The 10,321-nt window shown below is 43.6% G+C and overlaps 1 protein-coding gene across 1 annotated transcript in view; it reads right to left on the reverse strand.

The window, feature by feature from the left end:
* RP1 (RP1 axonemal microtubule associated) overlaps nt 1-10,112 on the reverse strand; it is a 127,007-nt gene extending 116,895 nt beyond the window's left edge. The window contains exons 1-2 of the mRNA XM_039912531.1: nt 9,467-10,112; nt 8,907-9,078 (exon numbers count right to left, since the gene is read on the reverse strand). Coding sequence (XP_039768465.1) covers nt 8,907-9,078; nt 9,467-10,111 — 817 coding nt within the window. The 5' untranslated portion in view covers nt 10,112. The remainder of the gene's footprint in view (nt 1-8,906; nt 9,079-9,466) is intronic.
* Between the last annotated feature and the right edge of the window lie 209 nt (nt 10,113-10,321).

Genomic DNA, 10,321 nt, shown 5'->3' on the forward strand with positions numbered 1-10,321 from the left:
CATTTCTAAATAAGTTTTTGCCAGGCCAAAATGAAAATGGGCATGTTTTGGCCCACAAATGGAAAGCCCACTTATTCTCAATGTCGGATGCTTTTTGGTATGCAAATCCTCGGCCTTCTTCATTAACAGGTTGGACAACAGCAGTCAGAATTGGACAGTGCTGGCCACAGATGGCATGAAGCTTATCCAAAGAATCTTCCTCCTGAAGTGTTCTCCTGCCCATGTTGCTGCTAGTTGATGGCTGTTTTTCCTGTGCAGAGTTGGGCAAAGGCTGCCCCATAGGGTGGACTTTGTTACCAGAAAGTCTAAATTCTACTGAAGGCAGGTCAGAAGAGTTCATTCTGAAATCAGGATAGAGTTGAGTGACAGAAGTACATACTGGTCCTTGGTGAGCATTACCTCTCTGTTCTGCACGAAGATCTGAAGTGTAACCGATAGAGTTGGTTTTATTTTGAACACCTGTTAAATCCTCATCAAAAGTATCCAAGTCACTACCTTGAGGAATATTTGAATAGTGGAAATGAGCTACACGGGTTTGAGGCGAGTCTTCCAGGTCTGAAGAGGACAGTTCAACCAGCTCCGAACCCGGATCAAAATTCCCATAATGTGAATATGGAATGTCATCATTATTGTGGTCTAGCAGGGTGTCGGTCGATGTGGTGTCCCCGATGCCATACATTCCGGTGTTTTCGGGAGGTGACATCCTCTGCAAATGGTTTTCTTTCAAAAGCCACTTGCCTTTGTCAATCAGTACTGCATCCGGGCCCCTAAGGAACCTTGCCTGACTCTGTGTCTTTGGACAGCATGCTGCAGAGTCCTCCTTTCCAAAATGGTGGGGGTTGGTTCCATTAGGACTGAGTGACGGTGGATGAGAAGTGTCTTCACCACAAATATTACCACTGACATCACTGTCCTCCTGACATTCCTGTATTGGAAGTGAAAATCTTGACACTTGCTCAGAACACCTGAAATTATGGCCTCCAGGGCAGTTCATCTTCTCTGCTATACATAGGCATTTTTCAGAATCTTTGGGAAATATTCTAGAGTTCTGTGATCTGGTACGGAGTAAAGGCTTAAGAACAGCTTCTTCTTTGCCAAAAAGTCTTTCAATGGTTCTTTTAACATAGCCAGTATTGTATTCTTTCCTCTGTGCCATTTCTTCTCCACTTTCATTGCTCACATCACTGGATGTTTTAGATGTATACTCGTTCTCAGTATCTGCCCTACAGTCTGAACAATCAGAAGTCACAGGGCTCTTTAAGTGCTTTCTAAATTCAACAGATGAATCTGAATGAATTTCTTTCAGGATCATTTTTATCCTTGATTTATTTTCTTCTTTATTGGTCTCCTTTTCAGTACTTTGCTTAGAATCATAACAAACCATTAATGATGTAGTTGACTTCCTAATGACCTTATTATTTTCAATATTCTCTTCTCCTTCCATTCTGTCTGTCTCCAAGATTTCAGTTGTTAATTCAAGATTGCAAGGAGCAGAAGGCAGATAGCAAATTGGTTCTAAATTACTCTGACCTCCTGCATTTTTCTCTTCTTGTAAGTGGGTAACATTCAGGTTTTCTATTTCTTCAGAAGATTCTAGCTCGGAAAGATTTCTGTCATCGGAAGCCATACTGTTAGTTGTTGAGCCTGGTTCAACAGAAGTTCTTGATTCTTCCTTATCGTAGGATGTATCTATGTTTTTATCTTGTAATTCCTTTGATGAACTATCCTGGAATTCTAGTAAAGAAGTTTTCAATTCTTCTTCATTTAGTTTTTGTTCTGCTACTCTTGAAAAGGCATTTTGGTTACATAAATTCTCATCTCTTTTGGGTTGCTCGGATTCATGGATATTCAAGTCACTAAGATTCAAATGATGTGCTGACCTAATGAAGCTATTCTGGGCCTCACTCAAGCTTTCTAATTCCTCGGTCTGTTTCAGATCAGCATTTTCTTCAGAATTTAATGTTTTGTTAGAAGTATAGATTTCATTCTGCACACAGCTTTCACTGAGGTTGCCGGCTGCGTCCACCCCAGGGGCCTTGTCGGAAAGGCAGATTTCACTGAAGGCAGGAACATTATCCAGCACACAGGAGGTCCCATCAGGGGCTGGAGCCCCATCAGGCACACAGGGATCAACCTCATCCAGCCCACAAGGCCCATCAGGATCCTGGGCCTCATCCAGCATATGGGACCCACCATCATCCAGCACACGGGGCTCCTCAGAAGTGGAGACCCTGTCCGGAACAGAGGCCCCAGTCTCATCCAGGGAAACAGGAGAACAAGCTACATCCAGCACACAGGACTCATCTGGGGTCGAGTTTTCAAGCCCAGCAGAGGGCCCTTCCAGAGTGCTGGTGTTTTCCAGTTTGTGAGCTTCATTTAGATTTTTGTGTTCATTTAACTCTGGAACACGTGGAATTTCAGCTACGGAGAGATTCTCAGGGAAATTCACAGAACACATATGCTCTTGTTCTTTCCCACTAAATAAGCGATTCATAGACCCCTGTAAATTGGAAACAGCCATCTTCAAGTCATCAGCCCCCTCAACGACTGCAATTTGTTTTAGAAATTGCAACAACATAGCCGTCTCTAATGAGGTGCACGTTGCTTTTAGGGAATCATCTTTGCAGAAGCTATTCAAGTTTCCCTTTAGGTTTAGCACCAGTAAGCAGGCCAGAAGAAGATTAGAGGAGGAGTCAAGCAGTGGAGATGAAAGAGAAGAAATATCAGGAGGAATAAACTGTTTCCCAGTAGCTTCTCTGGTGGCCTTTTGAAAGTTTTGGGCCACTTCTTGAAAATAGGGCAGCAACAAGTTCCAGAGAAAGTCACCTTGAGAATCAAGTCCCACTACATTGCTGACTCCAGAGCCAACCTGGACCGCAACTTCCGCTTTCAGTCTGCTTACAGCTGGGTTAGTCTCTGCCTCCTTCTCTTTCTCATCACTGTCACTCTTTTTGTTGGAGCCTGGCATCTTAGCATCACAGACGTGGATGAAATTGGAGTGTGACAAGCTCCTGGGTTCACCCAGAAAACTTGGATTGGTATCATTGGTAGCATTCTGCTTCTCATAAAATTGTTTGGTTGGTTCTTCAGCACCAGCCATTCCACAGAGAGGTTTTCCTGGATTGTTTTTGACCAGGTTTACGTTTTGTGCCCCCTGCACGCTTTCTATATCAGGCCCATTTTCCTCACCAGAGAGAATGTGACTACCCTTAACAGGAAAAGGAGAAATGTTGCAACTAACTGTGTCTCCTTCCTTTTTACATAGTGGGGCTAGTTTTCTTGGTTTCAAAGGTGATGGAAAGATGTTCCTCAGCCAGCTCTCTACATAATTTTGGAGTGAATGGCAAGCACCATTGTGTGCCACATAATCTTGTTTCCAAGGATCCAGGTCTTTGGGGCCAGTACTGTAGTTTGATTTTCTTTCCCTGGGCCCTGATGTTATTTTTTCCATTTTTTGTATTTTGGGTTTTTTTGAACATATTTGGGTATCACTGACCAGTGAATAACTATTCTTTTCAGGCTCCATCTTATACCCACTTGCTCTTCTTTCTGAAGACCTTGGGGCATACAAAGATTTTTGTGTTTGCTCTAGAAAGTTAAACATGTGACATGTATCTCCGGTGCCTAGAGTTTTCTTGCAACATTTATATTCTTTTTGTGAACAGACTTTGCCCCTCCACACAACTTCACCTTTTGTAGAACTTGCTAAATTGAGCTTGTTTAATGATCTAGGTTTTACTCTGGCCAAAGGGCTATTAACTTTGTGTCTCTTTATATAAGGTGATTCGTTTGGGGGGGAATGCATGGAAATTCTGGGGCACAAACTGTCTTTAGAGTCACCAGCAATGACAGGGCTGATGGCATCTTTGTGGCTCCCACCCCCAGGAACCACTGTGCTCGAAGAGAATGCTTCATAACAGTTTATATCTGAGATCTGTCCCACAGCTCTTTGTCTAATTTCCCTGGGGAAGTGTCTTTCCTCATTCTTAAAACGTGTTTTTTCTGATACACTCACCCCATGAGTTGAATTCATCCCTTGCCATTGCGGAAATTTTCCTGCCTTTCTGGCCAAGTCGTAAAGAAAAGATGTAGGCTGCCTTTCTCTGACTGAAGAGAACGTTATCCCACTTGGAAAACATTCACCTTGTGACCTTTCAATGTCTGCAGGGGGAGTATAGAGATTGGAGCAACGAAGGGGCGGGGGAGTTGTTCTCTTAAGAGACGATTCCCTTCTACTGCCATTATGATGACAAAGGGTGCTGTCTGCTGAAAAAGGCCTGCTACCTCCTTTAATTTTAGAAGGTCTCTGGTTTTTGACACTCACTTTGCGGCCAGATATTAAGCAATCAATGATTTCTTCCTGCACAACCGATTTCCCCAAAATGGCCTGGAGTAAACCTTTCTCACGCATTAGCTCCTGCATGCTTTGATTTGTAGTGTCTACAAGGCCACCTTTTTGTTGGCACGGTGCCAGTAGCCTGACTCCTCCTTCGCTTTCTAGACAATTTTTCCTGTGATCATCTCTAGTGACGTCACTAGGCGTGGGGTCATTGGAAACGGATGACACTTTGCTAGAATGTGTGACCATGCAATATTCAGATTTCCTTTCACCGTCCTCTCTTTCCTCACTGAAGGAAAATTTTCCAAACAATTTTTCATGAATCTTGTCGTCAGAAACTAAGGTAACACTTTCGACCAGGGCCTTCTTCTTCCTCATTCTCCGCGGCCCAGGTGTCGGAGGTCTATGGAAATGAAGCTTGTCTTGAGCTGGAAGCACTTGACTTAAATCCTGGCTAGCAGTGGATTTATCCCAAACAGCTATGTTGTGAGTTTCAACTTCTTTCCTTGTCACTGGGGTGTTTATTTCCTCTGTCAAACTGCCCTCCTCATCCTTGAATCTCTTCAAGCATGGAACATTTGCTGCTTTTGTACATGCTGAAATGTTTAGATTGGGTGATGGATCTTCCATACGGGCCAGAAAGCTATCGGTCTCACACTTTTTATCGTTATTACGGAGACCGGCACGGCTGACGGTTGTTGTCCAATTTATACTTTCTTCCTCTTTAATCTTAACTCGAACTTTCATCTCAATTGTCATACTGCCATCTTGATTAACGAGAATTGATTTCTCAATATCATCATCAGAGGGTATTATCAATAGATCCCTACCAGTGTGGGTGTTATTTTTTTCTAAGCCCGAGGGATTGTCAGGGGCAAGAGAACCATCTGAGGCATAATCATTACTATAAATTTGGTCAGAAGAGAGAGAGTAAATCTGCGACCTTGAGCTTGAGGCTGCGTGTGCACTCACTTTTGAGATTTGAGAGAAGTGAAAGGCGCCCAAATCACAGCAGGAGATGGAAAGTGAAGAAGACGTAAGCATCCAGATGGTGAAACAGCACCAGACCGGCAGCAAAGAAAGGAGATAGGAAGAGAGAAAAGTAAACCAATTAGGCCAGGCCAACATCATAAAAATGTCTGTGAGCTTGGGATAAGGCACTAAATTTAATGCTCCCCTTCCAGGCCAGGAGGCCACGAACATCCTGCCCTTCAGAACAGCAAGGAGAGAAGAATTTATCTCCACCTCCTGCCTCCAAACCTCATCATCTCTAGTTGTGGCTAGGTAAGCCTGCTGAACCCCCACATCTATGCCTACGAGCAGCAGCAAGGCCTGGTGGATAGAGCAAGGCCTGGGAGTCAGAAAGACCTGGGTTCTAATCCCTGCTCTGCCACTTGTCTGCTGTGTGACCTTGGGAAAGTCACTTAACTTCTCTGGGCCTCAATTACCTCATCTGTAAAATGGGGACTAAGACTGTGAGCTCCATGTGGGATGTGAACTGTGTCCAACCTGATTACTTTTTATCTACTCCAGCACTTAGAACATAGTAAGTGCTTAAATACCATAAAAAAGAAAACTCACTCCCTTTGCTATTCCCCTCTCCCCGCCCCACAGCACTTCTGCATATATGTACATATTTATAATTACAATTCTATTTATTTGTATTAATGATGTGTATATATATAAAATACTTTTTCTTTATAAAGAAGCTACTGATACCTTTTTACTTGTTTTGATGTCTGTCTCCCCCCTTTTAGACTGTGAGCCCACTGTGGGCAGGGATTGACTCTATTTGTTTCCCCTTGACTCTATTTATTGCCATTGTTCTTGTCTGCCTGTCTCCCCCGATTAGACTGTAAGCCCGTCAAAGGGCAGGGACTGTATCTGTTGCCTATTTGTACGTTCCAAGCGCTTAGTACAGTGCTCTGCACATAGTAAGCGCTCAATAAATACTATTGAATGAATGTTGCTGAATTGTACTTTCCAAGCACTGCTCTGAACACAGTAAGCAGTCAATAAACACAACTGAATGAATGAAAACTGTGTACCAGCTGTGTAGTGATTGAGGGATGAAGGCAGAGGGTGACTGATTTGCACTCTAATCTGTGGCCAAGTTGATCAGAACCATTTTCCTGGGCCACTTGCTGGCTCTGGCCCATTGCCCCTGGGCCACCCACATCACTACTTTTTCTTTCGTGCTAGAAGTGCCTCATGCAACAAGTGATGGAGGGGGTAATCCTTCTCCCCGACAGTAAAGAGATGCCAGATATCCCAGAAAATCATTTCAGAGGTCGGTTTCCTCCAAATGGAAGTGAGAAAAAAGTTGAACCATTTTTTATGGTGATCTTTCCCTCAAATTTCTCCCCTCTCGCCAATGTGCACTCTCATTTTGCAAAATTCCTCCTTTAATAAGTACCCGGAACAGGGTTGGGCCTAAGCCTCTAGCACAGTCCCAGCTGCATGATACTGTGACATGTTTCAACCCTCCCCTCCAACTGATGCTTGGAAGGGAGTGAGCGGACAGCATGAGGGAGGGGGCAGGACCAATGCCAGTTCAGGAGCATCTTAATAATAATGTTGGTATTTGTTAAGCGCTATGTGCCGAGCACTGTTCTAAGCACTGGGGTAGACACAGGGGACTCAGGTTGTCCCATGAGGGGCTCACAGTCTTAATCCCCATTTTACAGATGTGGTAACTGAGACACCGAGAAGTTAAGTGACTTGTCCAAAGTCACACAGCTGACAAGTGGCAGAGCTGGGATTCGAACCCATGACCTCTGACTCCAAAGCCCATGCTCTTTCCACTGAGCCACTCTGCCTCGCCTCGAGTGCAGGGTCCCCAGCTGACACAGCAGGGACCAAAGGGGCACCCTTTATGCCAGTTAGGGAATGACAAATAGGGCAAATGCCAGCCTTGCCAATACCTCACATAAATTCTGTATTATGGTTCTACTTGCATATAGATGTCCATTTACTTGTGGGGTTTTAGATTGCTTTGCTTGTGGTTGTTTCAACAAAACAGATGACCCAACATCAGTCTTTGGGAACATCAGACCCCTTTTATTCTTTCATCTCTTCAGTGCAATACATCAGACTTAAAGAAATGCACTCTCCAATCTTTATCTGACTGGTAAAAAACTGGGGGAAGAGAAGGATCTCCATTGATGCTTCTGAAGAAGGAGAACTGAAAGGAAACTAAAAAATCCAAACTCCAGGAAGTCTCTAGGCAGGTATTTAATAGCATTCTGTTGAATTGTGTGATTGTGTACATTTCCTCATTGTACTCATACTTGAGATTGCCAAACCCCTAACTTACTGGGAGAGTGTGCTTGTTTTCTCTGAGGAAAAGAAGATGGGGTGGGACACAACCAGTACGGATTTAGAAGCAGCGTGGCTCAGTGGAAAGAGCACGGGCTTTGGAGTCAGAGGTCATGGGTTCGAATCCCTGCTCGACCACATGTCAGCAGTGTGACTTTGGGCAAGTCACTTAACTTCTCGGTGCCTCAGTTACCTCATCTGTAAAATGGGGGTTAAGACTGTGAGCCCCACGTGGGACGACCTGATTCCCGTGTCTACCCCAGCGCTTAGAACAGTGCTCGGCACATAGTAAGCGCTTAACAAATACCAACATTATTATTATTATTATAATTGGTTATAACTGGGAAAATATGAGCATCCATTTATAAAAGACTGCTGTAATTTTTAATCTAGTAGCTGTTACTATTTTTAAGATTCTTGTTCTGATAAACTAGGCACGGCATAAGGCCCGAATAACGGAAGATGCCACGGTCATTGATCACCTAAACTGACCATCTCGTACATCAATCAGTGATATGAATCGGGTGCTTACTTTTCGCTGTATAGTGAAATACAAGCTTAGGAGAGCAAACTACAGTTGGTAGGCAGTATTCTCAAAGAGCTTACAATCTAACCATCCTGCAATTAAATAAGAATACTATGCAAGACTGTATTCCTAAAATGTAATCAAATTCTGATCATTTTAACACTGCTCTGAAAGCTAAATGATGATAAAGCTGTAATACCATTATTAAATTCAGGTAGATGGAAAACAAGACATTCAATTTGAAACAGCATCACCTAGTGATAAAGAACACGTCCTGGGCGTCAGAGGATTTGGGTTCTAATTCAGGCTCTGCCAATTGACTGTTCTGTGGCTTTGGGCAAATCGCTACACCTTTTGTGCCTCAGTTTCCTCGCCCGCTTTCTATCCTATTTAGACCGTGAGGCCCATGTGAGATAGGGACTGTGTCTGATATGATTACCTCAGCACTCGGCACATAGTAAGCGTTTAACAAATATGACATTTATTATTTCAAAGAGACGACAACTAATTGGCTGGCAGAATAATGAAAAGGATTTTGCATCCCTATTATCCTATCAATTTGGAAAAAAAAATAATGTGAATCGATAGGAAAATTAGTAAGGTTCCTGTTTTCTGCCTCAACTTCTGACTGAAGATAAATAGGTCCAGTCCATTTTGTATTTCCTTTTCATCATTCCCAAAAATCAGTCCTGTGAAAGAGTGTCTACCATGAAAGCCACTTACTTTTTCTCCCTCCTGGATTAGCATTTGCTCTGGGGACCACAGGGCTGGAGCCAGTTGAAAATCGAGAAGGAATCGAATGTAGCTGGAGATCATAATGGCCTGGTTTGAATGGCTCCCTTCCGGCTGCCACTAAAGCTCCAACGGTCAGGAACACTGCTTGTAGATTAGCAACCTAGAAGAAGTAGAATGTTCTGAATTTTCACATCATCATCATCATCATTATCCATAGAACTGATCTAGCATTTATCTTTAGTGCAGAGAACTCTTTTACCCACTCAGGAAATTAACCAAAAAAAAGAAGAAAAATAAACACCCAAGATTCCAGGGGTTTCAGGACAACACACAGTACAAGTAACACGGGAATAACTGGCCTTATTCTCCTGGTAGCTAGCTAGTCTTAATTCTTATTCTTTTCTGTATTATAAGTATACCCCAGAGCAGTCATGAATCAGGGACTGTTTTGTGGCAAAAGAAACAGACTTAATTCTATCTTTTAGTGGCCCAAAATATGTACTTTGTAGGGACTGCCTCTTTGGGACTTTCTTCCCGAGTGTACACACCTTCCTTCCGTCGACAGCGTACAACCTCACCACCGGGTACTGCAGGAGTTCTGTCAGATGATCCAAAAAGGCCTCAAAGCTCTGAGTGACCTTCCTACTCAGAAGAACAGTGCACCTGGTCCTCATGTCACCATTTTTGAAAACCGTGATCCTTTTGGGAGTCCGGATAGCCACTGGCGCCATCCACTGAGCAGCGCCAACTCGGTTCTGCCTGGCCATCTGGGCGGCCCGGTGTCGGGCACTGATGGGCCTGCTGCTCTGCCAGGGCAAGGGCTTCCTACTGGCCTGCTCCAAGTTGACGGGCTTCATCTTCCTTCGGTGAGAGCAAATGTAAGATTTGCCATCCTCTAACTCTTCCAGGTTGGTGATGCTGTGGAGACCCCGGGGTGTGCTGATGTTCCTCACTCCAAAGGGTAAGGGGATCTTCCTGGACAAGTTGTCAAGCAAGGCATCGAATGTCTTAATGGAGCGATGGTTGACCACCATCTTGATTCCATTGAACTGGGGGTCTCCGCTTTTATAGAAACAAATTCTTTTGGCCACAACGGGGTCAATGATGCTGAAGTGGCGAGGGGAGAAAGTCTGGCCGCTTTCTGAAGAGGTCGGGTGAATCATTGAAAAACTAGAAGAAGGGGTTTCACTCATTTTAATTGGGACCTAAGGAAGATAGAATAAAGAGGAAAAAATCAATAATATTCATAAGCACTAATAATGTCATGATACAACTGCCTCGCAAAGGTAGAAATCAATAAAGATGGATGGTTTTTCTAATGGTTCCTTAATTCAAACTTTGGTAAACTGAAAATGGGGTATTTTCAGGGCAGGAACCATAACTTCAAAATCTTCTTTCTCCAC

This window comes from Ornithorhynchus anatinus, chromosome 7 (assembly GCF_004115215.2).
Source record: "Ornithorhynchus anatinus isolate Pmale09 chromosome 7, mOrnAna1.pri.v4, whole genome shotgun sequence".
In the NCBI taxonomy this organism is placed as follows: domain Eukaryota; kingdom Metazoa; phylum Chordata; class Mammalia; order Monotremata; family Ornithorhynchidae; genus Ornithorhynchus; species Ornithorhynchus anatinus.